Source organism: Ursus americanus, chromosome 22, assembly GCF_024610735.1.
Source record: "Ursus americanus isolate L20-20 chromosome 22, mUrsAme1.1.p, whole genome shotgun sequence".
NCBI classification, from domain to species: Eukaryota; Metazoa; Chordata; class Mammalia; order Carnivora; family Ursidae; genus Ursus; species Ursus americanus.
The window spans coordinates 33,814,485-33,841,835 of NC_142148.1; the positions used below are offsets into that span (position 1 = coordinate 33,814,485).

Sequence of the window (27,351 nt, forward strand, 5' to 3'; positions counted from 1 at the left end):
TTGCTCAAGAGAGAGAATCTTTAGGGGTGGGGGAGAGGAGATCCGAGGAAGGGCATATTTGTTGTAAATATTTATTACCAAAACAGTTATTTTCCTCCCTGACTCTAAGTAAGTTGGTCTTCTTTAATTTCTCCTTATTTTAGTGGCTAAGGCTACTAAGTTGCTAAGTTTTGACTAATTTCCTGTCCAAGTGAGTTACTTTCAATGACCACCACTCCTCCTGAAAGCATGTTTTGCTGACTTTGTTCTGCCTTCTGCAAGCTGAGAAGTTGTTTGCTGAATATCCTAGGGATAACTGCTTCAGGTGTTCCATGGCAAGAATCAGGGAGCCTGTCCCATTGCCCTGCCACGACACAACACAACACAACACAACACAACACAACACAACACAACACAAGAGCTGTCCCAGAGCCTTAGCATCCAGATTTGGCCTCAGAATCCCCACATCAGAGATGCTTCAGGGAGGGAGAGAGAGACAAAGACAGACACAGAGTCTGGCATCTCAAACAGGCAGACCTTAAAAATTGAGTCCCAGGGATTTGACGTCTTTATCTGGAAGTGAAAGGAAAAGTGGGAATTCATGACCGCTCATGACCATACTCTAAGCAGTCAGAGTTTCACTCTTAGGTGGCCCATCCATGCATGCCCTCCCTCCCATCCAAATTCAAACCCTGCTTGAGCTGCCCACAGATTCTCACAGCCAAGGATATGTCAGAGATCTTGTTAATAATAAGTATCATCAGGCCAGGGTTTTTAAAAAATATATAGCATGCAAGATCAGGAAAGGTGTTGTGTTTTCCCCTTGCTGCTTTTGCATATCCTTCATCGACTCTCCCAAGCCAGATCACTTGGAAAGCTGATGATATTCTTTATTTCTGAAGAAAGAAAAAGATGAAATGAGTGGATTAAAACTTTCCACTCGATATCAGAATAAGGGCTTACTTTATCGGTGCTGAAATGAGCAGGTCATGTGCTCACGGTTGGTGATGGAGGGGGAGAAATTTTCAATTTTGTTTCTGTGGAACTCAGAAGCCAGGATAGACAGCGGGTCTCCAGCACCTTGTGAAGTTTGCCAAATATTTCCCTGGATTGGCCTCTCACCGTCTGATCCTGTGATCTGCCATGTCAGGGAGGTGCAGGGCAGGGGCACCCAAGCCCCACATTATCTCCTCCAATCACTACTCCCCAACAGGGCCGGTGAAGAGGGTAGAAGCTAAAACTGTGTTCTGAGGGCAGAGCCTCTGTGCCTCATTTAGCCTGAGGCTGGCTTGGGCAGAGAACAAACACAACCGGGCCTCTTTGGGCGAAAACTGAAATTTCACTGAGTCTAGGGCAATCGTAATTTACAAACTCTGGGTTCCCGCCGTGCTTAGACCCCCAGATGTGTGTTCTGGATCCGTGGAAGTAAGCAAACCGTCATACCATTGCTCCTTGCAAGGATCCACGTAACAGAAATGCTCTCCTGTCACAGTGTGGACGTAGCTCGCTGCTTACTGTCTGTGTTCTCTTGGGCAGCTTGCTAACTTCAGTTAGGGTCCGTTTACTCATCCATAAGGGAGGGATGGTGGTATTTACCTCCTTTGTTCTTGGATGATGAATCGTAATTGATACTGGCAACATCAGTAGTAATTACTATTACTGTGTTATTAATAATCAATGATAATTTACCGGGTTCAGATTATGCATCAAGCACTTGAAGGCGCACTGTGAGATGGACAGTTATTTTTGGTTATCCCTGCTTTGGGGGATGAAGAAATGGAGCTCAGGTAAGCTTGTAGGTGTCCAGACGCAGTCGAAAGTCGGATCTGGTCTATCTGACCCTAAAACCAATGTAAAATGCCCAGGAGGTTCTGGTGTTGGTTTTTTGTTTGTTTTTTTTTAAGATTTTATTTATTTATTTGAGAGAGCAAGCCTGAGCAGAGGATAGAGGGCAGAGGAAGAGGGAGAAGCAGATTTGCTGCTGAGCAGGGAGCCCGATGTGGGGCTTGATCCCAGGACCCTGAGATCATGACCTGAGCCAAAGGCAGATACTTAACCGACGGAGCCACCCAGGTACCCCTCTGGTGTTCTTGAAGTGGTTTTTGTGCTTACTTATACACGTTTCTTCCATTTTCCAAAGTACGCTGTCATGCAGAAATAGGTACCACTAGATAAAATGAATGGAACTGAGATTTAGGCTGGGGGGGGGGGAAGGGGGAGCATGTAAAGGACGTCAAATTAGAGGCAAATTTAGTAAGCAGCCACTCTATGGGCAGCAAAAATGTTCCGTAAAGTTGGAATAAGTGAGCTGCAGAGTGGCTACTTATGATCCTGGTGGCCAGAGCCGTGCAAGAAAGGACTCACCCTGTCCACTAGATTGCAAGGGAAGCCTCAGGTCAGGACAAATCGTTTTCCTTGGTACTAGGATCCTAGAATGCACCCCAACATGATGCAGGGCAGTGGAAACACCCCTCTGCCAAAACCTGGTAATAGATACAGTCTGTGCAGCTGGGGGAGGGCACGTCACAGGGAGGCCTCAAGAAACACGGTAATTAAACTTAAAAAGCGGGGCACCTGGGTAGCTCCATCATTAAGCGTCTGCCTTCAGCCCAGGCCATGATCCCAGTGTCCTGGGATCGAGCCCCACGTCGGGCTTCCTGCTCAGAGGGAACCCTGCTTCTCCCTCTCCAGCTCCCCACTGCTTGTGTTCCTCTCTCGCTGTCTCTCTCTCAAATAAATAAGATCTTTAAAAATATAAAATAACAATAAAATAAACAAACCTAAAAAGCTCCCCGCGCCATTCTAACCCTAGTGATGGCTGCTGGCATTGAGGGACGAGGAGAACAGTGGGGCCCCCAGAGGGGACTGCTGAGCAGTTAGCCTGTCCCCAACAACGTCACCCTCACTTACCTGCCTCGACGCGGGTGTGATTCAGGTGTGTGCTTCGGTGGAGCCAACGGTCCGACTCTGCCCCACCAGCTACACCGTACCGGGCAAGACGCTTCCTCCCTGTGCCTCGGCGGCCTCCTCTCTAAAACGGGAGTAAGAGTAGTCCCTCCCTTGTCGGCGTGTGGGGTGGTGAGTAGCTGAATGTGTCCGGAGTGCAGGGAGCGTCGCCTGGTGCTCGGTAAGGAGTCTCCGCGAGGAGCCACTAGCGCCGTGGCACAGAAGCAGTGCTTTTGGTAGGAGGTGCCACGGACACGTTTTGGGTTGCTTTTTGAGACACCAGAGCTGTGTATCCCTCTCGGTTTCTGGCTGAGCATTAGATAGAGAAGCAAAGGTCTGTATTACATTTGAATAACTTAATCCAATAGGGACATTCTATCCAAAGAATCAAGGACCGTGGAAAGGAGCACCAAAGCTGCAAATGCTCTTATACTGACAGATCTCTTCGCGAGGTGATAGCGCATTGCAAGGGGCCGTGATGGGGCAGCCATGACCACGGCTCTCCTGCTCCTCTACGGAATGTGAGCTGAGAAGCCCAGAGGCCGTCATCTCCTGGGGTCTATAAATTAGAAGGAAGATTAACAAATGGAATGAACATTCTGGATCTTTCCAAGGGGAAACCAGACCCACGAGGGTAAAAACAACTTAAGGACCCATCTGCTACAGCAGTCTACAAATCATTCTGATGACAGAATGTCATCACCAAGGGCTGTAGTTCTAACTTGAAGTAAGAAAAAAAAAAAATGTGATTCTATCTGAGAGAGGAAGTGTTTGTGCAGAATCAGCAAGGATCTGCTACTGCTAACTACAGAGCTTAGCCAGTTCCCCAATTCCTCTGGAATAAAGAGCTGAAATAAATAGGCCATGTGGCCTCACTTGGGCTCTGAGATTCCAGGATCTGATGGAAAGCAGGAGCTCTTGGTTAACTACCCCAGACTCCACCTGTGTCCCCAGCCTAAGGCCCCTCCCAAGCTCATCTGTCTTTTGTGGTAATGGTTTATAACGTTATCAATGTTTGGTAAGATCCCCGTAGTGGCCTTTCCCTAGTTCAGATGTCACTTGTCTCTCTCCAACCTTAATAAAGTCATTTTTTTTCTTCCCATCAGTTTTTTTTTTTTTTAAGATTTTATTTATTTATTCGACAGAGATAGAGACAGCCAGCGAGAGGGAACACAAGCAGGGGGAGTGGGAGAGGAAGAAGCAGGCTCATAGCAGAGGAGCCCGATGTGGGGCTCGATCCCATAACACCGGGATCACGCCCTGAGCCGAAGGCAGACGCTTAACCGCTGTGCCACCCAGGCGCCCCTCTTCCTGTCAGTTCTTAACAAACCAGGAGACAAGGACCGTGAGCCCCATGTGTAGGTAGAGACTACCAAAGCACTGTTCGTTCACGAACCATCTAGTGAGCTGTTGGTGACAGGCAGGGGGGACCTGTTTGGTCATCGTTGACAAAGTAGAATAAGCATGGGCTTTCAAATCCAAGAAGCCAGTTTGCATCCCGGGTCTGTTACTTATCAACTGTGGCTTTAAAGAATTTACTCTTCTCAGAAAAAATTTTCCCCTTGTCTCTACAACTGCGTTGTCCAGTATGGCAACCACTAATGACTTGTGACTATTTAAATGAAAATGAAAATAAATTAAATTTAAAAATTCACCTTTGTTGCACTAGCTACATTTCAAATGTTTCATTGCCCCATGCGGTTCTCCTGGCTACCATGTTGGGCTGGGCCCATTGCCAACATTTGCATCCTGGAAAACCTATTGGGGGTGTTGATGTAGTCTAAAACCTTGCAGAGTTGGCAGATTTAAAGGAGATCATATTTGTGAAATGTCTCGCACCATAGCCCCAAATTAAATAGTACACTGTTTTCTAGTAACTATTACAATTTATTCAGCATTTGCCTTGTCCCCGGCACTTAGGCTTTTCCAATTTTGAGAGCCCTGTGAGGTTGGTATCCATGTTCTCAATTTACAGGTGGGAGAAGTGAAGCATGGTGAGGCCGGGCAGCACCACCACCAAGATTATCCAGCAGATGCCTGGTGGGGACGCTGGCATTGGAGCCCAGTACCATCACCTATGAGGGTCCTCTTCCTCCGAAAGCAGGGCACTCCTGCTGGAATGTGAACGGACCCATTTCACTTCTCTGTGTGTCCCAATCTACCCATCCGATCATAAGCACAGAAGAGCCCCTGAACAGCTGGTGTTTAAATAAAGTGTAGTTGATGTGTTGAGTAGCCAATCCAAAACCCCTATCCCTGGCTGGTGGTCAGAATTGACCGTTCCCTTTTTGATGATGCAGACCCCACAGTAGAAAGGTGTAGTATTTCACCTGGGTAATGATGGTGGGTGAGAGGGCAGGAGAGCAGAGGTAAGAAAGAACACAAGTAAAATAAACTCAACCACCTGTTGTCTAGAAACCCCACCCGAATACCCGCCTCCCTTCAGAGTACTCAGCCTGCCCAGATCTCTGCCATTCCTTACAAGAAGAAAGGGGCTTATATTTTGTTTAACCAAAAGACTTTTAAATTTGAAACAAAGGAAAAATATTTTAATCCATGTCATATTTTTTAAGATTTTATTTTTTTATTTGAGAGAGAGAGAACACAAGCTGGCAGAGGGGTAGAGGGGGAAGGGGAAGCAGACTCCCCACTGAGCAGGGAGCCTGACGTGGGGCTCGAACCCAGGACCCTGAGATCATGACCTGAGCTGAATGCAGATGCTTAACTGACTGAGTCACCCAGGCGCCCCCTAATCTATGTTATTTTGAAAGTGACTTGAATCTTTGAAAGATGGGTCATGATATTGAATAATGTTGCAGTGGCATGTGTTAAGTGGGAAAAATGGGCTAAAAATAATATTGAGACACACAGCTTTTAAATATACTCTATCCTTGATGAAATGAGGGAAGTGCCTTGGGAAGCCCATCAAGGCACACGCCTCTCAGAGCAGGGATCCTTGAGGCAGAGAAAGTTTCTAGCTATAGTGATTCCCACAAAAGTGATCTTTCTTGCGTCTCAAACAGCCTGTCCCACCCTGGTCCCCAGCTTGTCCGTAGTCTCACAAAAGGAGTTGCCGAGCCTTCCATCCTGCCTCTCCCAGTGGCCTGAGGAAAGAGTGAGCTTGGCTGAAGGAGTTAACCAGTCCTTGAGTTCTAAAGTGTGACTGTGACGAATTTCAGCAGAGTCCTGTGCGAACTGAAATTCTGAGCTCTCTGGAGGAAGTTCTGTTATGGTTTGTTTCCTTACTAGAGAATCCCATTACCATTTGTTAATTGCAAAACGAACAGATTTGCAGAGGAGAAAGAAGCCAGCTTCCTTTGATGACCTCCCCTGCCATGCCCCAGTCTGGAGGAAGTTTCCAGAGAAGGGGGCGGAGGATATTATTGCCTCAGCCAGGTCACGGGGCCACGACCCAGGTTGTGGTCAGTAGGTATCCGTGTGAAATTTACCACCGCAGGTAGGGAAAAAAGAAGAGAGATTGTGTGCGTTCCTCACGGCGAGGGCCAGGTCCTTCTGTGTGTTCCTGGGAGTGGAGAGAAACAAAGAGATTGTGTTTCTGTTCCTTTCAGCCAATTGGCGCATACTCCTCAGATTTATTCTCTGATTGTTGTGGGTAGTCTGAACACGTTTAGTCTACGAATCTGGTGGCCGGAGTGGCCAGCATTACTGTGGGCTTCGTTGGGAACCTTGTCTGTAGTGTCGGTCAGAGCTTCTTGGGAGCTCCCACAGACAGTTTCTCTTCTGGCAACTGCCTGTCCTAATAACCAGTGTGTTTTTATGTGTGAACTGTATAGATTCCTGGTCAATGATATTTTTTCCCTTTTTGCTTTTGTTGCTGGGGAGCCCAGAGCCAAATTGGTATCCTCTTTTAACTGTTCAGGATCTTCTGACAAGTGTTTCTGGAGCTCTCTTTAATTTTGAGCTTATTTTATTTTATATCTTGTTTGTCTTCTCCTTGCCCACATTTCTTGTCCTGTTTTGAAAATGATTTCTTTGAAGGGCACTCAAACAGTGCTCCTGGTCCCATGGGGATTCCCACGAGGTGCCTCAAAGCCACACCAAAACTCTGAGATGAGCTTATATGAATTTAAAACAGGAGCCCCCCTGCCAGGCAGACAGCCTCCACACAGTGCCCTTGGATTTGTGCATCTGTCCATGGCAGCCTTCCAAGGACTGACCGGCATGGATTCCGGACTTGCTACAACCCAGAATTACTCAACTTGAGTAATTTCTTGTTTATCTGTTTTATAGACTGGCCTGCTGAAAACTCTTTTGTTTGAAACAGGAGATCATGTGTTCATTTCTTTTTTAGTGCATGAATTTAGTTTCAGGGTCCTTTGATGTGCTAGGCACCTGGACCACAGATGTGAATAAGAATGTCTCAAGGACTCTGTCCTCATGGAGGTTATACTCTGGTGTGAAAGCCCAACAATCAATCAATAAGGAAATAAAAACAATTGCAGATTGTGATTGGTGCAAGCAAGGAAATAATCGAGATACTGTAATAGAGCATAAAATGTGAGACACCTTCTAAGGAGGTTAGGGAAAGCCCCTCTAAAAAAGTTAATTAAAGTGAGGTCCCCAGGATGAAGAGGAGCCAACTATGCAAAGGGCAGAAGGAAGGGACTTCTGGGCGGGAGAAGCTGCAAGCACAAAGTCCCTGAGGCTGGAAAGAGCTTGAGGAGTTCAAGGAAAAGAGTTCCCATGGCTATAGTGAAGAAGAAGGAAAGTAACAGAAAATGGCAGGATATACAGTCTGGAAGACCCAGCTTGTCTAGGGTCCTTTGGTAAGGAGTAGGATTTTGTCCTAATTAATGCAGGAATCCACTGAATGGTTTTAATGAACTGATGAAAAGTTGAAAGAGTCAATGTGGCTGCTGTGGGAAAAAAGAATAGGAGTGAGAAAAATCAGTCCTCGGGCATAATGGTGAGGGTTTGGATCAAGACGGTGGTGAGATGGAGTAAAATGGGTATATATGAAGTATGAAGGAGACTCGTTTAATGGAAGCGAGAGGGTAAAGTCAAGGATGACTCCGTTTCCATAAATCGGTAGATACAGGTGATATTTATTGAACTTAAAGTCTTAATGCTGGAAAGGCTTGGAGAGAGGGTAGCGAATAAAGCATTTAGTTATGGGCATGTTAATTTGGAGACATCTGAGTGGAGATGTCAAGTAGAGAGTAAAGTTTGGAACTCAGAGAGGACTGGGCTGCTGTTATAAATTTGGGAGTCATCAAGACATAGATGGTATTGAAACCAGGGGATTGAAGGAGATCGAGAAACATTGTGGCCATGAGAATTCTCAGAACCAAGTCCTGGAAAGCATGTAGAAGTTGAGTATAGAAGGAAAAGAGACTAAAGGAATGGTATGCAACCAAGGTGGGAGAGTGTTTCAAGAAGGAGGGAATAGTCTACCATTCAGAGATCAAATCGGAAGAGAAAAAGAATGTGCCTGCTGCATTTGGCTCCATGAAAGCCAAAAAAAATCACAGAGGGAGACAGGAATGGGAGGCAGATGGAATTGGTAAAGATAGTATGGAAGGGAGGTAGTAGCAGCAGTGAATATGGACAAACTTTTGAAGATATACCCTAAAGGGGAATCAGAGACATAAATAAGTGAAAAAGGCAGTGAGCACAGCTAGAACATGGACGCGCTGCCAGGAATGAACTAGCAGAGAAAAGAAAAGCTGGTGTGTGTTGGGTGGTGGTGAACAAAGACTGCAGTCCTTGTGTGAGTGGAAGAGGATTGCATCCAGAGCGGAAATGGCGGAGGGCGGCTGTACCCCTGTTTGGAGCAAGTATGCTTTATGAGGAGGGAAAAAGGAGAGAGGTTCTCATCGGATGGGGTTTCTTTACTCAGTGAAGCATGGTAATCGCTGGAACTCAAGGAGTTTGAGAAGCAGCCGTGAAATAGTCCTTTCATAGGGTTGGGAACCTTTCAAGAAAGAATTACAAGTCTGGAAGTCATTGTTGACTATTCACGTAAAGTTTATGATCTTGAATGTCAGCTAAAGCCTGTCAATCTGGTTCTGTGATCTTCTTCATCAAATTCAGTGATAAAATGTGGATAAGATGGACTTGGCTCTATGGCTAAGAAAACAGAAACGAGGCCTGGGGATTGAGGGTGTCTGTGAGGGAGTGATTGTAATACTGCTTCACGGAAATGAGCTAGACACGGGTGGAAATAAAAGGAGGGAGAAATCTGACGGACAGTGAGTGATCGACAAGGTTAACGAAGAGGAAGTTGCAAAGTCAGACGGATATAGGAGAACGCATACTGTCGAGGTAAGGACTAGAGACATCAGGTGACATGGTCCAAGAGTGGGACGTTAGGAATTGAAATTTCAAGGTGGTGGTGAGCAGCTCTAGGGGTAGTTTGTAACTGACAGAGAAAGAAAAAAAAAATCATTACAGTTAAGGAGGCCAAGGAACCGAAAGTTCCACCTCAAAATAAGTTGTAAAGCCATTCTTATTTATCATGTATATTTCTTGGATCATTTCAAATCCTTAGTTGGAAAAGGAGAGGGTGCACATAGATAATAATAATGGTAGCTGATTCACTGTGGGTCTACTCTGTAAATACCATTTAGGACAGGCTTTTTGAATGTTATGCACCAGAATTCTCTACTACCATTAAGATACTGCTTGGGAAGTATTCTAAAATGTGTTCATTCTCATCATTTAATTAGTTAGTGATTCTTGTTTCTCAATCGGTAATGATAACAAGACTCCCTGTGGCCTTTTGGTCAAGTTTAATACCTTTTGCGTGGCGTACAACACCTTTCCGATCTAGCCCTGTTTATGTGTCCAGTCTCATCAACTGCTGTTCCCTTGAGATGTTGTATCCACACCAGCTCTTCCGAAGTCCCCAGTGTCAGGTCAGGCCTACATGTCCTTGCACATGCTCCGCTCCGCATGCTGCTTCTCCTGGGTAGCTCCATCCCATTCTCTAAGACCCATCTAGAGTGTAAGCTCCTGGGTCAGGCCTCTCCAAAAAGGTTGAACCATCCAAAAGTGCCACCTTGTTGGTCAAATATTGGCAATGTCGTGTTGTTAGAAGTTTGTTATCACAAATGTAAATTTGAACCATACCTTATTAATAGTAGCTACCACTTGCTGAATTGTAACTGTGTGCCAAGCACATTACATTTATCAACTCGCTTAATTCCTGCAAGCCTGAAAGGTATGTGTAAATACCTCCATTTATTAGACAATGATTCTGAGACTTAGAAAGGGCCTTTCCAGGAGATGATAAAAAATAAATGGCAGAACTGGGTTTTGATTCCAAAGGAAAGGCCATACCATGCCCCCATTCTTTGTATTTTTCATTGCTATGTCTGCAGTGCTTAGCATGCGTCTGGTCCGGGAGTTGAAATGTGTATGATATTCTTCGTCCATCAGAAGACCACCCAAAAAATTTGAAGGCTGGCTTGTTCAAGGCCCCGAGGACTCTAAATTCTGACACCTTATGGTGGCCCAGCCTCTTGACATTGGCTTTACCTTGATGCATGTTGCTGCTTCCCTGAAATTTAGAAAGATATGTTTTGATGGGTTAAACTAAGTGTCTGAACTACCCTTAAAGTCTTAATCCTATAATTACTCTGTATTTGTTTTACATCACTGCCCTGATCCACATGTGGCAGACAGTTCCCTGTTATTGGCCCTGTAATTATCGAGGAGGACAACTTCTTTACATCATGAGAAGGACATTGGATTTGTTGCCACAGGGGTGCCAAGGCTTGGTACAATACAGTCAGAGGGCAGAGGGTATCTGGGTTCATTTCCTGAATACCCTTTGTCTTTCGTTGATACAGATTTTTCCTATTGCTCATAAGCGCAGCGGTGCTTTCTTGCTAAAGACCAAGAATCCTTTGGCAAGTACAGCATAGCTGCCCTGAAACCCTGCACGTGAAGCGCAACATTCCTTCTTGATTCAAATTTTGATTCTCTAAGTTTCAACAGAGTTTTTGGTGTCCAAGGCCACCGAAGTGGTTCTCAAACTTTAGCGTGCATTAGAATCCCCTGGAAGGGTTGTTGGAATGCAGATTTCTAGGCCCTGCTCCCAGAGACTCTGGTTCAGTCCATCTGGGCTGGAGCCCTAGACTCTGCAGTTCAGTCAAACTCCCAGGTGATGCTGATGCTGCTGGTCCAACATCTAGAGGGTAAGCTCCTGGGTCAAGCCTTTTCAAAAAAGTTGAACCATCCAAAAGTGCCACCTTGTCAATCAAATATTGGCACTTTGCCTCACTCAAAATCCTGCTCAAGTCCTGGTTTACAGGACACCAAATGAGGTTGGATGGAAAAGCAAAAATCTCAGAAATTTTCTGAGCAAACATCTGAATGTTGAATGATGTAGACAAAAAAAAAAAAAAATCAGTGACTTAAAAAAAATTCTCTCCTGATTTGTACATTATAGTAAATACAGGCAACAATTGGTCTTTTGTGGAGGGAGACCAGTTGGCTGGAATCTGGGAGTCCTTCTTCCTTCCCTGAGCTCTTTTTTCTCAGGTCTTAGAGAAACTTTCTCCTCTATGACCTACAAGACATCAGTGTGTTTTGTTCTTAAAGCTATTCTAGAGGAAGATGCCGCATGAAGTTGGTCAGTCTTTCAATACAAAAGTGAATGCAAGGACTTTTCAAGATGAAAATATTCCTCCATATAATAGGGAGTGTGGTCATTAGATTTAGGATGCAAAAGGGTGATTTCTCATTTTCCCTCATTTAGAGGCTTAAAAGATATTTGCATTTTTATTAGATTGTATGTAGACGTACATACAGATCAACAGATTGTATGTAGACGTACATACAGATCAACACATTTTTTTTTTTTAACAGGAATCCTTTGTGTTTGAACCCAACTGCCTCTTCAAAGTGGATGAATTTGGCTTCTTTCTGACCTGGAGGAGTGAAGGCAAGGTAGGACACAGGAACTGCAACTTGTTCTTTCCTGCTGTCTGATTTAAACCATTATGTTTCTCAACAAGCAGGCAGAAGGACTCTTGAGGGCATGGAGCCCTGCACTTACTTATCTATTCAAGATTTTAAAAATGTGCTTCCATACGGCAGGCACTGGGGATACAGTGGTGATCAAGGACAATACCCTAGACCTCACAGATTCCAGTCTAGGAGAAGAAGCAGGCATTAAAAAAAAAAAAAAAAAAGATACAAGTCATTGAGTGTTGTGAAAGAGAAGGTCAGGTTGTTACAAGAGTTTAAAACAGGCAGATCTGATTTAATCTTGGGAATTAGGAAGGTTTCCTAGAAGAAGAGAGTTTCAAGCTGAGTCTCAGATTCTATAAGAGTAATGGACCCACTTAATATTACGTGTACACACATATGTTTAATGCTCTACATCCATTAGTAACAGTATTATATGCATCAAGATAACAGCACTTTATAAACATAAATAATTATTCAGACCTGCATCCGTTTGTACAAGTATATGTGGAATGGAGGGTGTGGGGTCTTGACTGTTTCTGATTTTGGGTATTGCAATGACTGTCCCTTGTTTTTCGCTCCCTCTCTACTTAACTGTCATTGGCATTGCCTTCATCATCGGGTACCTCGTCTGTGCCGTAGGTCTGGCAGGATTTCTGCTCACTGGTGTGTTATGTTCTCTCTTTCCAGGAAGGACAAGTGCTAGAATGCTCCCTCATCAACAGTGTTCGCCTGGGAGCCACCCCAAAGGTACTTGTGATTGGTGTTTGCTTTTCTTCTAAACACAGATTTCCCTAGGTTGGAAAAGGGTTCTGGAATGTTCTTTAACCTTTTACTGCCCCAGACTCATCAGCTGGGAATGAAGAACACACAATTTAGAAATCTTTTCATCTATATCCATTGGGTGGTTCGGATTGCATTATGTTTAGTTATATCAGAAGCGTTATTCACCTTTCAAAGAGAAGATGCTTGCATGAGACTTCCATCAAAGAAACAGTTTCCTTAACTCAAAAGTTAATTCAGGGGCGCCTGGGTGGCACAGTGGTTAAGCGTCAGCCTTCGGCTCAGGGCGTGATCACGGCGTTCTGGGATCGAGCCCCACATCAGGCTCCTCCGCTATGAGCCTGCTTCTTCCTCTCCCACTCCCCCTGCTTGTATTCCCTCTCTCGCTGGCTGTCTCTATCTCTGTCGAATAAATAAATAAAATCTTAAAAAAAAAAAGTTAATTCAGCAAGGCCCCCCCTCCCTCTGCTGCCTTTTTTTTTTTTTTTTTTTTTTAAACAAACAGTGAGTCACTTGTGGTCTGCGGTTGATGTGGAAATTTAAATGGCATTGTTAGTTCCATATTTGTGCACCTGTGCACGCAGACAGCGGCTCACCTTGGAGGCTCCGTTTGCCTCTGAGAGACACAGATGACAGCATATAAATCCGTCTTCTTCACAGTGATTGACTTGTTTGAGTAAGAAGCCGTTTGCATAGTGGTGCTAAGAATGTAAAAAGCTGGCTTTTTTCTAGAATATTAAAGCACAGTATTTATTCCCTTTTTCATAATAGCCCTGCAGGTTTTTAGATGTTGAAAAACAAAATTACGTGCCTCATTTTGTTTGTTTGTCTTTTTCAAAGCTGTCCTCGTTTATGTTCATTAAAATTTCTCTGTAACTGTTGGCGTTTCCTCCTGAGTTCTTTCCGAGGATAAAGATGCTATTTTATGTGCTAATTAGGGTAAACTTACACTCTCTTCATCCCAAATGAAGACGCCACGGCTTCCAGAGATGAACATACTCTCTGTGTCCAGGTTCCTTGAAAGACTCCGTCTTATTTTCTTCTAACCCTGGTCACTGGCGGTGGCAATGCCTGTGTTTATTTGCATGAGACGTCAGTGACTGTCCTCAGCTGAAACACCCCTTTGATCTTTGTGGACCCAGGCAGGTCCCAGTCAGAGCCTTTCCATCCCATTATCATCGTCCAGGTCCTCCGATAGTTACAACCAAGAACCTAAAGAAAGACCCTCACACCCGGTTTTCTCCATCAATACAATTAGAATACTTTTCTTACCAAATGAGTTCCAGTAGTGTGTAGCATTGCAACTTCCACCTCTACACGTCGTAGAACGATGCTGGGTATCAGGGCATTTTTAGAAAGAAAACATTTGTCCTTCTGTGTATTTTTACATCAAACGAGCGTGTTCCCTCCATGCCCTGTGATCTGACCATTTTTTTCCTATTTGTATACTTCTATACAGGATCCCAAAATCCTGGCCGCTCTTGAAGCTGTTGGAAAGTCAGAGAATGATCTGGAAGGGCGGATAGTTTGTGTCTGCAGTGGCACGGATCTGGTGAACATCAGTTTCACATACATGGTGGCTGAAAATCCGGAAGTAACTAAGGTAGCCTCAGCGGAAAAAACCTCCCCTCCCTTCCGCCCTTGTATGTGTATATGTGGTATGCATACTATGTCATGTATAATTTCGATTTATATATTAAAGCTGTATAGTAATTAATTTAAAATTTTAAAAATATAGTTCTGTTGCCTAGCTGGAATGTTGGTATAGAAAATCCAGCAAGCACAATACTCTTTTAGTGTATCACTTAAGTGTACCAAGAATCCAAGTATCTTTGTGGATATGTTGTAGGAGAAATGAGCCCAGCACCTATCACACTAGACTGTGCACGGGAATCACCTGGATTTTGTTAAAATGCGCATTGTGATTCAGTAGGTCTGAGATGAGGACAGAATTCTCCCTCACGGGTTCCTAGCTGATACCCATCCAACTGGTCTGAGACCCACAGTTTGAGTAGCAAGGGACTAGATCAGCATTGCCCAGCAGAAACATAAATCAAGCCACAGATAGCATTTAAATTTTTTCTAGCAGACACCTTTAAAAAGCAAGAAGGAACAGGTGAAATTAATTTCAATAAAATAGTTCGTTCACGATATACCCAAAATACTGTCATTTTAACTTAAAATCAATATAAAATTTATTAATGACATTTTATATTCTTTTTATACCAAGTCTTCAAGATCTGATGTGTGTTTTCAATTCAGCCTAGCTATATCTGAAGTGCTCGATAGCTGCATATGGCTAATGGCTGCCATATTGGATAGCACAGGTCTAGATGGTAAAGAAATCCAGGCTCCACCCCCCACCTCTCTAAGTTATTAAAGTATTGGGTCATGATCCGTCTTTTAATACCATACCCAGCATACCATTGCCCTGGCAAGTGAGTCTCAAAAAGGTTTTGGCCGAAACAGAAAGCCTCAAACATAAATCGCTTTTCTGCAAGTCATTTGTTTTGGGGGTGGTCTAACTCTGAACAGAACTCTCATTATCTTTCTGTAATAGGTGTGGGGAGGACTAAGCCTCGATTCTCCCATTGCAGAGACCTGGGTGTGGGGGCTATGGGAGGCATTTCATTTTCCCATTTAATCCTACCAGAAGAAACTCCGCGTAGGGTTGAATGAGAAAGTCCTCATTGCAGATACCGGGCTTTAGAGCTAGACGGGATGTAGAGATAAGATCATCTGACAGAACCAAGCTTAGAAGACTTGACCCTGGGCCAGAGCTTCCTGGTGGCAGAAGTGAGTTCTGCAGACTCTGAGGCCCTCTGGGCTCTTTACCCCCACTCACAGAGTACGATCCACATTCCAGCAACACAGCCTCGCCTCGGAGCTCCTTACACCTTGGAGTCTCAGGTCCACCTAGACCTACAGATCCCGAATCTTCATTTTTTTTTTTAACGAGACCCTTCCTGCTCAGTCGGAGGACTCAGATGTGCAGTGAAGTCCAAGCAACTCCCGGACTTAGGCTCTGGGGCCAGGAATGGATACTCCACATTGCAGGGGAGCCTTTGTTTCTGTCTCGTGGTGGTTTTGTTGTTTTTGTGCTGTTGTTCCAAGTTACCTCGCTTTGGGAGAACAGAGATTGCAAAGCCTTCAAGTTCTTTTATTATTTTGCTTAGATCGAGGCCAGTTTGAATGGTTCCTTGAACCCTGCTGATCTAAACGTGTATTGTTCCTGCTTTTTGTAACTCACGCCTCCATCTCTGCTGCCGAGGTCTTTTTCAGTGGCTGTTTGCCATAGCAACGGTCAATCTCAGAAGTCCATGCTGACCACTCATAAAGAAAAGCTTTGTTAATCAGATACAGATGTTGAGCTGCGCCAAATTTTGCAAAAAGACGGTTCTGTAGGCCTATGTTTTCTGGCTTTTGTCAATTCATCATATTCCAAGCGGTGCGCGTTGATGTAGGCTTGGGCTTTGGGACCAGGTTGCCTGGGCTCAAATACTTGTTCTTCCACTAACAACTGTGTGACTTAGACAGCTTACCTCTCTGTACCTCATTTCCTGCCTTTGTGAAATGGGAATAATGCCAAAGTATCTGCTGTTCGGAGTGTCACGAGGATTGCCTGAGTTACTACGTGGAAAGTGCTTCGTGCACTGTCACTCATTGAAAGCCTTAGATGAGTGTTAGCTCTGATGATCCCGGGGCCACAGAATATTAGAGCAGGAAATGGAGTTTAGGAAGCACTTCATACCACATCACTTTTCAGATGAGGAGAATGAGGCCAAGGAGTTAAAAGAACTCACCTAAGACCACACAGTGGGCTGGACCAGAGCCTGGCCTCACACTCAAGCTTTCTGAAGTCCCATGTGATACTCCTGCCCACCCCACCTGATGCCCTGAGCAAGTACGGTTCTGGAAAGATGGCTCAAACCAGTAAATCCCATAATATTTTTGCTTTCCCTGGTTTGATTGCTATCAATGCTAGCCCATTTCATTGAAGAACTATGTTCTAAAACCCGTACTCCTGTGGAGGTGGTCTGTATGTCTATCTTTGAGATAGGGGGTGTGTGCTTAATGTTAAGATTTAGAGTTCTTTTTTTTTTTTTTTTAAGATTTTTTATTTATTTATTCGACAGGATAGAGACAGCCAGCGAGAGAGGGAACACAAGCAGGGGGAGTGGGAGAGGAAGAAGCAGGCTCATAGCGGAGGAGCCCGACGTGGGGCTCGATCCCATAACGCTGGGATCACGCCCTGAGCCGAAGGCAGACGCCTAACCGCTGTGCCACCCAGGCGCCCCAAGATTTAGCGTTCTTTTCCTAGTAGCATTTCCCCTGAAGCTTTGACTCGTGGAGAAGGAGATGTTGAAAAAACTTGTTCATGGAGTATACATATATGTGGATAATTTTGCCTACTTCCTGATTTCAAAACTGAACTGTGCTCATTCATATCCTAATACTCCCTCCAGCACGGACCATATTTTCTCTGTCACCACCATTTTATTCCTAGTCCTCTGGATGTGTTCCTACCCCCAGCAGAATACACAAGCCATCGAGGTGAGAGGATTTATACAGAACACACAGAGATGTAATGGCCTCAGGTCAGAATGATGGCAGAATTCACAAATTACATCAGGTCAGGTGAGGAATGTGGGGCCGGACCAGTGTCCCTGAAATGGCATTTGTGACTCTGTGGTGCCACTCAAGCCTGAGTATGACCTACGAGCCGAGAGTCATGGTACCATAGGAGAAGCTAACTGCCCTTCTCTTCCTGCCCTGCGTTCCTAGTCAATTTATGACAAGAATCAGTTAAAGCGAGTCATCGTTTTCTTAAGTAACCCATGCAGACCTTAAACACTTGATTTTTAACTAGAAGTGTATAAATGGGATTCAGTCGTTGGCCAATCTTTTAAGGTCAGGGTAAAGTATTTTCACGAAGTATGGATCTGTGGATTGGGGTCGAGGGAGTTTTTTTGCCTTTGTCTGACCTGTGAGGCATGGTCTCAGATACCCAGTTTGGTTGCTCTGAAGTGGAAGTGAGGCTTTTAAAGACACCTGTGGAGCAATGGGACGGCAGAATCCTACGATTGTGTGACTTCTTTCCCTAATCCATAATTGTCTTGTTCACTCAGTTTGGGAAAAAGCATGTGGAGCAACTTGCCTTTAAAGAAATCTTTCTAAAATATCCGACTTAGAGAAACAGCAACCCTCTTTCTTTCCACGAACATATTTCATTGGTTCATATAATTTTTATTTATTTTTTTAAAGATTTATTTATTGTAGAGAGAGAGAGCACGAGCCGAGGGAGGGAGAGAGGGAGAAAAGCAGACTCCCCACTGAGCAGGGAGCTCGACCTGGGGCTTAACCCCAGGACCCTGAGATCACGACCTGAGCAGAAATCCGGAGTTGGAGGCTTAACTAACCGAGCCACCCAGGCGCCCCAGTTCGTATAACTTTTAAATTACAGTGGACATAAACAGGTTTGGGAACAAACATAAGAACTCATGGTAAGCCTGCAAAGTAAGAACAAAGGGCCCAACCTATTGGCCAGTAGCTTACTAACTGAGAGTTTAGCATTCCTGGGCGGTCAGAGGGTTTTGCTTGTTTTAGGAACATCTGACAAGTACTAGTCTGACCAGAGAGAAATCGAGAGAGTTTCTAGTATAGAACTTGCTTAGGAGTATTTATCTTATGAGATTCTTGAGTCTGTTCTTAATTCCTGGGCTCTTACAACACTTAACGACCTGCCCATTCTGGGGGAAAAAAACCAAAACACCACTTTACCAAACCTTTCATCCAGGCAAATGGGCCAAATTTCAGCTTTGTGTACTCTCTATGGAGAACCAGCTTCCACACGGAGGAGGAACCGTCCCTGACTTTGAGCAAGCCATTTCATTTTCTGTTCTTCCTGTTCCCCAAGGGGCTCTCCGTTATTTTTTTTCTTTCTATTTCAAGTGGGTTTTTGAAGAGTCCATAAAATTTCGCATGGTATGAGTTTCTCAGAGTTGAGGGTTCAGATAAATACAAAATATTGTCCAGTATACATGACTGTGAGACTAGGATTGTGCTTTTCTTCAGTGAAGGAGGACACAGGTATAAAAAAAAAAAAATCTCGGGGCGCCTGGGTGGCACAGCGGTTAAGCGTCTGCCTTCGGCTCAGGGCGTGATCCCGGCGTTATGGGATCGAGCCCCACATCAGGCTCCTCCGCTATGAGCCTGCTTCTCCCTCTCCCACTCCCCCTGCTTGTTTTCCCTCTCTCTCTGACTGTATCTCTCTCTGTCGAATAAATAAATAAAATCTTTAAAAAAAAAATCTTTGTAGCTTGGCTTGTACTTTCTTCAGCTGCCTTCTCTGCCTGAAGAGCCAAGAGCTTGCCTTGCGGCTGTACCTCTTTGGAAGATTTGATCTCAGTTCTACGTCCATTCTCTCCTACAAAATGAATGTCGAATGGTTTTGTAAACTTAGATCCAAATCTACACGTGTCACCCTTCACCCACTCTCCTCCTCGCCAGCGGCTGAGACCATGGAAGCCTGCCTTGTCTCTCGCGTTAGCCCGTTGCCAACACACCCTTGTCTCAAGAATCTAGCTGCTTCTCACCACCAGCGTCACTACAGGGTGATCCAGGCCAGTACCACGTCTCTCCTCGCTGGATTCTCTGCCTTGGTCTTGCCCCTTTGAGTCTGTTCTCAGAACAGCAGCTGGAGGGATGCTTTTAAAATGTGATTCAGATCGTGTCACTCCAAGACTTACATGGCACTGCCAAAAGCCCCCTGCACTTCCTTTCCCTTTCTCCCTCTTTCCTCTTTTTTGTTTCCCTCCACCTCTAGGGACTTTGCATTTGCTGTTCCTTCTGCCCTGAACACACTCTTCCCCCAGTTACATGCACTGCTTTTTCGCTCACGTTTCTCACATCCCTGCAGGAATATCGCGTCAGCTCCCCATCTTGCCACCCCGTGGCTCTCCCTCACTCCTTATCCTGCTGTATTGTCTTCATAGCATTGAGCACTATTTATGTACCATTTATTCATTCAGTCCCTTCCTCTGCTGACACGAGGGCAATGTCTTGTTCCCTGCTGCATCCCCAACATCTAGAATGGTCTTTGCCCAAACTTTAGTAGGTGCTTAATAAGTACCCACTTTACCGAGGTCTTTCTGTTGACGGAATCAGTAAATTCTAACCCGGATGATCAACATGGATAACCCCTTTGCTATACACCTCCAGTTTTTTTCTTCCCCCTTTAAACAATACACTTTTATTTGGATTTCCCTAAAACAAGTATTTTTAATGCAAGGCTTTTTTTAGGGTTTTTGGGCTTTGGGGGGATTTACTTTTTATTTTTTATTTTTATTATGTTCAGTTCCAGTTCTGTACAGTTCAGCTCTAAGAAAAGTTGGGAAAATGCTCTTTAGACCAGAAGCCTGAGAAAATGTGGTGCATTGATAGTCAAAAGGTCTGGGATTCCACGGTGTTATTTTTAGAGTCACTTTGCAGGATACAATGGGACTGTTGCTGAAAATTCACGACAAGACTAGAGGTTTTAACCTGGTGTCTTTCCTCTTTCCAACCTGGATCATTATTGTTATGCTTGCCTAAATCCTTCCTGTCCTTCCAGTTAGAAAATTTATTTTCCCCCTCCTTAAAAAACCCTCTGTTAAAAGGATTACCCAACACATCGTTGGCACTTCTTCCTCAAACATATGTGCCTTTGGGTCATAGGTGAATCTGATAAGTTGCTTAATGTGCCTGTGAATAAAAGCAGTCACATGAAGAAGGTATGTTCCAATCCTTTTCTGAACTGTAATACCTTTTTTTTTTCCTGGATCTTCCTCCTTTCTTTGCAAATAACATGGAACATTATAACCGTGTTCCTTAATTAGAAAAAGCAACTCGGTTTCTCTCCTGTATTTTTTCTGTCTCAGAATGCGACCAGCTTGGCAGGATTTTGTTTCTGGCTTGTTGAAGGGAGTTCAGATGTCTTTCACTAAGATACAGCTGCGTTGCACAGCAAACTGAAATCACCGAGTCACTGTACATGAGATGGAAATGCAGCCCTCATTTAAAATCCCCAAAAATAAGTGTGTTATTTTATACTAAGTTGAATTTTCCTTTGATTACAAAAATAAGCTGTTTTTATGAGGTTCAAAATGCAAAGATTGGGACTGAATTTAGACCATTTCCAGACTGCTCATTATACTTCATGCAGGTTGTAAATATTTGGCAAACTCTAGAAATTATGCTTTGTAACCAAGTCCTCAAATAAGCCTATGCATAAGTACTATAGAAATTAAATTAGAAAAATGTTACATGTTCTCTTTTGTATACAAAAGAGACAAAGTCAGGTAGTTTATTACAAGTGATAAAGTCTTATTTTAGTAGATTGGGTTGAAGGCCAAAACCACTTTGCTGAACTTGAATTATGTTGAGTGGAAGGCTAACTGCAGAGTTTCGTGGGGAAGGCCTGCGGAACCTCCCTCCCCTCACCTAGGTTTTTTTTTTTGCAGAGCTTCTAGGAGGGATCAGACCACTGGCCTCACCTGGGAGCCCCCCAAAAAATGCAAATTCCCCCAACCCAAGACATCAGAAATTCTGGGGGCCAAGCCTCGTAATCAGTTTTAAACTAAGCTGCCAAGTGATTCTCGTGCAGGGCGAAGTTTGAGTCCCATTGGTTTAGCATACGAATGGATCTAGTCCAAAATTCACAATGATTGTGAACTTAAGCAAATTTTTATCAAATTGATTGACCACAGCAAACAGGTTAATCTGTAGACCTATGGATTCCACCGGCCTAGCCATTGATTAGAATTCACACAGAACACCAAAAGCACCATTAAAATGAATTAGTGCCTGTGACCCCAGCAATAGCTTTGGTTCAGAGTACTCCCGGGTAAAATGCTGTTTCTTGACATGGAGTTTTCATTGTATCATCTGTGCCAGTGGTTGTCAAAGCCTGGTCCCCAGACGAGCGGCTCCAGCAGTACCTGGGAACTGAATTAGAGATGCAGATTCTCAGATGCAGATTCTCAGGCCCTGCCCCCGCCCTACTGAATCAGTATCCCCGCGTTTTCATGAGCCTTCCAGGTGGTTCTGGGGCACACTGCGGTGTGAGAAGCACTGCCCTGTGGAGAAGCTCAATAAGGAGTGTTTAGATCCCACCTCTCTTGAAAAAAGCGGACACTAACTCCCGGGGCCGCTGCCCAGGCCCACCTGAGCCCGTGCCTGCTGCTGAGCGCTGGAGTAGCTAATTGTAAATCTCAGCTTCCTATCATCCAAGCCCCAATATTCTGATTATTTAAATTGTTTCATCCCATTGCCTCAGTGTTTTTTGAGGCTCAAGTCTGGGATGCAACGTGTGTGCGTTTTCATGTTTCCAAAACTGAAAGTTGGCGTGTTCTTATTTTGTTTTTACTAAACCATCTCGAATTCATGGGAAATGAAGCAGTGAGGGCCAGTGAAAAAGCTTGCTGCAGGACCTAGCTGTGAATCAGCAAATGAGTGGCTGTGAGTGAGCCTAAGTGCCCCCATCGCACCTAGGCTTTCTCTTCTTGCAAATGAAGATAATGGGGTTCATTTGGCTTACTGCTGGGTTGAATTTAGAAACCGTCACTCTCTCTCTCTGCCTGCAGAGGGAGGGCTGCATTCATTGGTTCATCTGTGGAGTGGGTGAAACTTATCTCCTTGGGCCTCCCTGGACCACCTTCCATCTCTCTGGCTCCCTCGGTTCTCATCCTGCTGTTAAAGACCATCTTTCCCCGAACTCAGTACTTCCGTGTCTCCGCCACGGTGGTGCTCTGTCAGCCCTGAACTTAGTAGTTTCTCTGCATGCTACCAAATGCAGTAGCTCCTTTAGACCATGAGTTGTGATCCCAGGTGCCTGCGGGAGCCAGGAAGGTGATGTGAATAATGAAAAGTGCCAGGTGAAGACAAGAGATGGTATAGACAGTAGCGAGTTGGAACGTCCATACACCTTCTGGGGGTGGGAGCAGCATCTACCAGTTTCCAGCCAATTTTCCAACGAGATGAGAGTACGTGCCTTGCGGTTGCTAGATGGTTGAAGATGGTGGTGTTTTTTCCATAAGATACCGGACATCTGGATTTATTTTTACTTGAAATCTCCTGATGTTAAAATGTTGACAAATACATTCATTTTTTAAACACCAATCTGCCGAATGACAGACTATCTCTGGCTCATTTAGAACCCTAGCGCCAGACATCACCACGTAGCGTGAAGGTGCTTACGGTGAGACGAATGCTAACATTTACCTAATGTGTTCACTTCGTTGACATTTTAAATGAAGATGCCCGTTTTCGTTTTTTTTCCTTTTTACCTTCTTTCATCGAGCTACTCATCCAAGAGTTACTTTCTGATGCATTCTAAGCTTGTATAAATCATTTCCACTACGTGGGCTTTTTTATTCTCATTGATAAAAGTAGGGAGTTGTACCAAGTGACCTTGGAAGTTATTTGCTCCTCTAAGAGTTAAGGAATCTCTTTGCAAGAAAAAGTATACTGGGTGCCGAGGAGGATACAGGATTAGTTGCTTTGGAGGACGCTCTTGCACAGGTAGGAGACCCTAGCCTAATGTGGGTCACATCACCATCACAAAGCCAGTCCTCACAAGGCTAGCATAGGAGATTCTGTGGTTGGAGAGGGAGGGAGGAAAAGCATTTCCATAAAAGAGGCAAGACTTTGCTCCCAGAAGAGGGGGAGCCTGCTGGTCCCATTATGGAGATGTCCACCGTGTGCGGTCCATCAGAAGACAGAAGGTCGTGCACGTGGGGGTTGGGACATGAGCAGACATTCAGAAGCAGAGGAATATTGTACCTGCAGGGGTAAATCCAGTGCACAGACTGGAGTGAACACTTTCGATTGGGGATCGGTAAGTCAGGCTAAGCCTGTGGCCTGCTTTGAGTGCCAAGCGAGATGCTTGTCGAATCCATCCTGAAGATTCTAGGGAGGTAATGGAAGGTCATGCCCCGTGCTGTAGGAGGGATGCAACACAATCTTTACATTCTAAGACCCACACCTGGTAATAACTTGTGGCTGAGAGCATCGCTCCTCAAAGCCTGGTCCGGACCAGCAGCAGCGGCAGCATCTGGGAACTTGTCAGAGGAGAATCTCAGGCCCGTCCCAGACCCGGTGAATCGGAATTAGCATTTGAATAAGGTCTGGTAGGTACTTGGCACCTTACAGTTCCGAGAAGTGCTGAGATAGAATTCAAGACAATCAGTAGTTCTTGGCTGCAACCAGTTACACAGAGGAAGGCCTGAGAAACATCGGAATATGGGGTCAGGAGGGTTTGTTCCTGGGTGAAGTTAGAGAAGCCAAGGTGGAGACAAGATTTTAAGTCTGATTAACAGAGAGTACGATGATAGGGTTACAAGAAAGTGAGGGTCTGGTTACTTCTGGATGCAGTGGGGAAGGGACAATGAATTTGTTTAAAACACGTTCTTTTGTGTATGCCATGGGACCTGCTGTGGATCCTGCAATCAAAGGAGCTCATTTGCTACTTGGGGGCCCTTGGAACTCTTCTGTGGACCAGCCCTGGCTTTGATGTCCCTGCGTTCTGCATCTTTAACCTCTTGGCATTCTAAGAACACCTATCTTTGGGGTGCCTGGGTGGCTTAGTTGGTTAAGCATCCAACTCATGGTTTCAGCTCAGGTCATGATCCCATGGGTTGTGGGATAGAGCCCTGTGTAGGGCCCCCTGCTCAGCAGGGAATCTGCTTCCCCTCTTTCTCCCTCTGCCCCTCTCCTGCTCACACATGTGTATGCTCTCTCTCTCACTCTCTCTCTCAAATTTTAAGAAAAATTAAAATTAATAACACCTGTCTTTGTTTTCTTTTGAAATCCTCTAATTTCTTTACTAGTCAAGGGTGGATTTTTACTCTCATTTTTCATAGCATCAAACTTAAAAGTCAGGCTCCTTGGGGCACCTGGGTGGCTCAGTCAGTTAAGCATCTGCCTTCAGCTCAGGTCATGATCCCAGGGTCCTGGGATCGAGTCCCACATCAGGCTCCTGGCTCAGCAGGGAGTCTGCTTCTCCTCCCTCTGCCATTCTCCCCTCCCCCTGCTTGTGCTCTCTGGCGCTCTCTCTCTGTCAAATAAATAAAATCTTTAAAAAAAGAAAAAAAAGTAAAAAGCTCCTTGTCAAAGTTTGCGTTCAGGAACCTGGACACTGAAGCTAAAGCAGGTTTTGCTGTCCTTTAGGGAGTTTTCTCATCTGAATTGGTGAGGTTTCCTTGCTGTAGTGGGAGGAGCAAAGCGTGGAAGAAGCTGGAGCTGTAGCTTAGAGCCGTCGTCTGCGGCAACGCTGAGCTTGCCAGCACTGTCATTTTAAACATTTGCATGGACCGTGCATTTTTATACTGTGCACTGGTGTTTTCTGAATGCAGGAGTATTGCTCATGGTAGAGCGAATACTTCCACTATATTCTAGTAAAAAGTGCAGAAGAGTAAAAAGAAGAAAATACCCCCCCCCCCGCCACTGGAGTGCATTACCCCCCGTCATCCGTGCCTTTTTTTAAATTGAAGTGAAATTCTCTTAATGTAAAATGAACTACTTTAAAGTGAGTGGACAGTTTAGTAGATCAGTGTTGTACAATGATCCCCCTCCCCCGCCGTCTAGTTCTAGAACATATCATCCTCCCCCAAAGGAAACCCCATTCCTGACTCCCTACAACCCCATCCACCCCAGTATGTCTTTTTAATTCGCACAATTTTCTTGCACATACCGTTGGACTCATTGTGTTTATAGAGCTTAATGTACTGTAGTTTTTCATTTAAAATTTTTATCACGTGCATTTTCTTGGTCTTTAAAATGTTTTTCTTGGGCTTCGGTGTAATTATAAACCCCCATGATCTTGAAGGTGGATTTTCTTGGTGTTACCAGGCCTTCTTTCGGGGGAGGGGGGAGCTTCTGTACAGAATGCGGGGGCTTCGTGGGGAACAGGTTTTCTTTGCGGGGGCCTCTCTCACTGCTGTGTGTCAGGTTTCCTAGGAGGAGACTCTGTGCTCCAGGCCTAGCCCCGTGCAGCTCATTTTGCTCTAATTGCGAGTGTTACCAAATGACTCCATCAAGGGAATGCAAAATGAGTTCCTCTAATTGCTCCAGAAGCGTAATATGAAGTTTGGCTTTCACCTTTTGGCCCCTGGGAGAGGAGACTGTCACTAGCTTTAAATTGCTTCTCTACGAACCACACAGCCCCAGTTTTCCCCGCTGACAAGATTTTGCTGTTGTGAACAGATTGTATGTGGAAGGCGAGCCTACGTGCGTTCGTATGTTTTCTTTAAAGAGCAGGGTGCGTGAGAAGATGGGTCAGACACCTCACCTGATGGGAGACCTTGTCCCCTCTGAGCAGAGTGATCTGGAGTGAGCTTAATCATCACAATGGGGGGCTGGCAAAGTGCAGCCCAGGGGCCAAACCCACCCCTCAGCCTGAGTTTATACAGCCAATGAGCTAAGAATGGCTTTTACATTTTTAAGGGATTGTTAACGAAATGGAAACACCATACAACAGAGAATCATATGCGGCCTTCTTAAAGCCTAAACTACGTATTTTCTGGCCCTTTATAGAAATGCTGACCAGTGAGCCCCAATAATCCATAAGAGTAGCAGCAATGGAATTTTTTAGTTTGTATTGAATATCAGTCCTTGACCATATATGCTCTCATTTCATTCTCACAACAGTCCTCTGGGATGGGCATGGTTGTTACCATTTTCCAGAGGAAGAAATAGGCCCAGAGAGGTTGAGTCACTTGCCCAAGGTCACACTGCCAGTGAGCGGCAGAGCTGGTGTCTTGAAGCCAGGCACGGACTCACTTTAGATCCTGTATTCTGTCACCGCCCAACAACTTCCACCTGAACGTTGGAAGATTTTACTGTACTTTTGGGGTGAAAGTTAATGCCCTTATCTGTGGGAGCTGAACTCTGACAGCAGCACTTCCCAAATGGGAAGGTCTGCAAAATACCCTACATTTAAAGGAGGATCCCTGGTCAACGAAGCGTGAGAAAGCCGTGTTAGGTTTCTTTACCGCAGCATTCCATGAAGCACTCTTATTCTGGTGTGAATCTCCGCACAAATTCAGCTATTTACCGAACTTTTTTTTTTAATTTCTTTATTTTTGCCTGTTGAAGGCACACAAATGAAAACCTTCCAGAACTACTACTTTGCGGGGGGAAAGTCAACAAGCAATGTCATAGAGGCATTCTTGGCCCCATATTTTTCCAGAAGTATGGAAGCAGTGTCATCTAGACTTTCACCGATTCGTCTTTACCTATATACTCTTTTTATTCCATTTTCCTGCTGCTACATCCCCCCCCCGACCCCCGATCCTTCACCCCCCGCCCCCCACCTTTCTTGCTGCCTGGGAAGGTCAGGGGACTCGTCCATAAAGGATAGAAAGGTAATGAAACTGAAATGCACTGATTCAGATCCTTTTTTAGCATCTTTTATTCAAAGTCCTATTTAGCTTACGGGAGTACCTCTAGATTTGATGTGCCTGTGCCTGTAGATGGAGAACTCCAGGCCAAAGTTGGCCAGAGGTTCCCTGATTGATTATATTTATCACGGAGCCTCTGCCTGGTGCCATAGCTTCATTTTGGCATGGCTTAATTTGCCAACATTGTCCGCCAGTTCACGTCAGGAGGAATGTGACTTCAAGGGTTCTAAGTACAGGTATCAGCCAGAGAAACAACTTCATGAATACC

At 44.8% G+C, this 27,351-nt stretch overlaps 1 protein-coding gene across 4 annotated transcripts in view; it reads left to right on the forward strand.

Annotated features, from left to right (window-relative positions):
• The window catches only part of PLCB4 (phospholipase C beta 4), a 399,303-nt gene that overhangs the window by 257,331 nt on the left and 114,621 nt on the right, over positions 1-27,351 (forward strand). For all 4 annotated transcript variants that reach the window (XM_045808925.2, XM_045808910.2, XM_087853750.1 and 1 more), the window contains exons 4-6: positions 11,761-11,841; positions 12,553-12,612; positions 14,105-14,248. In XM_045808925.2, coding sequence (XP_045664881.1) covers positions 11,761-11,841; positions 12,553-12,612; positions 14,105-14,248 — 285 coding nt within the window. The remainder of the gene's footprint in view (positions 1-11,760; positions 11,842-12,552; positions 12,613-14,104; positions 14,249-27,351) is intronic.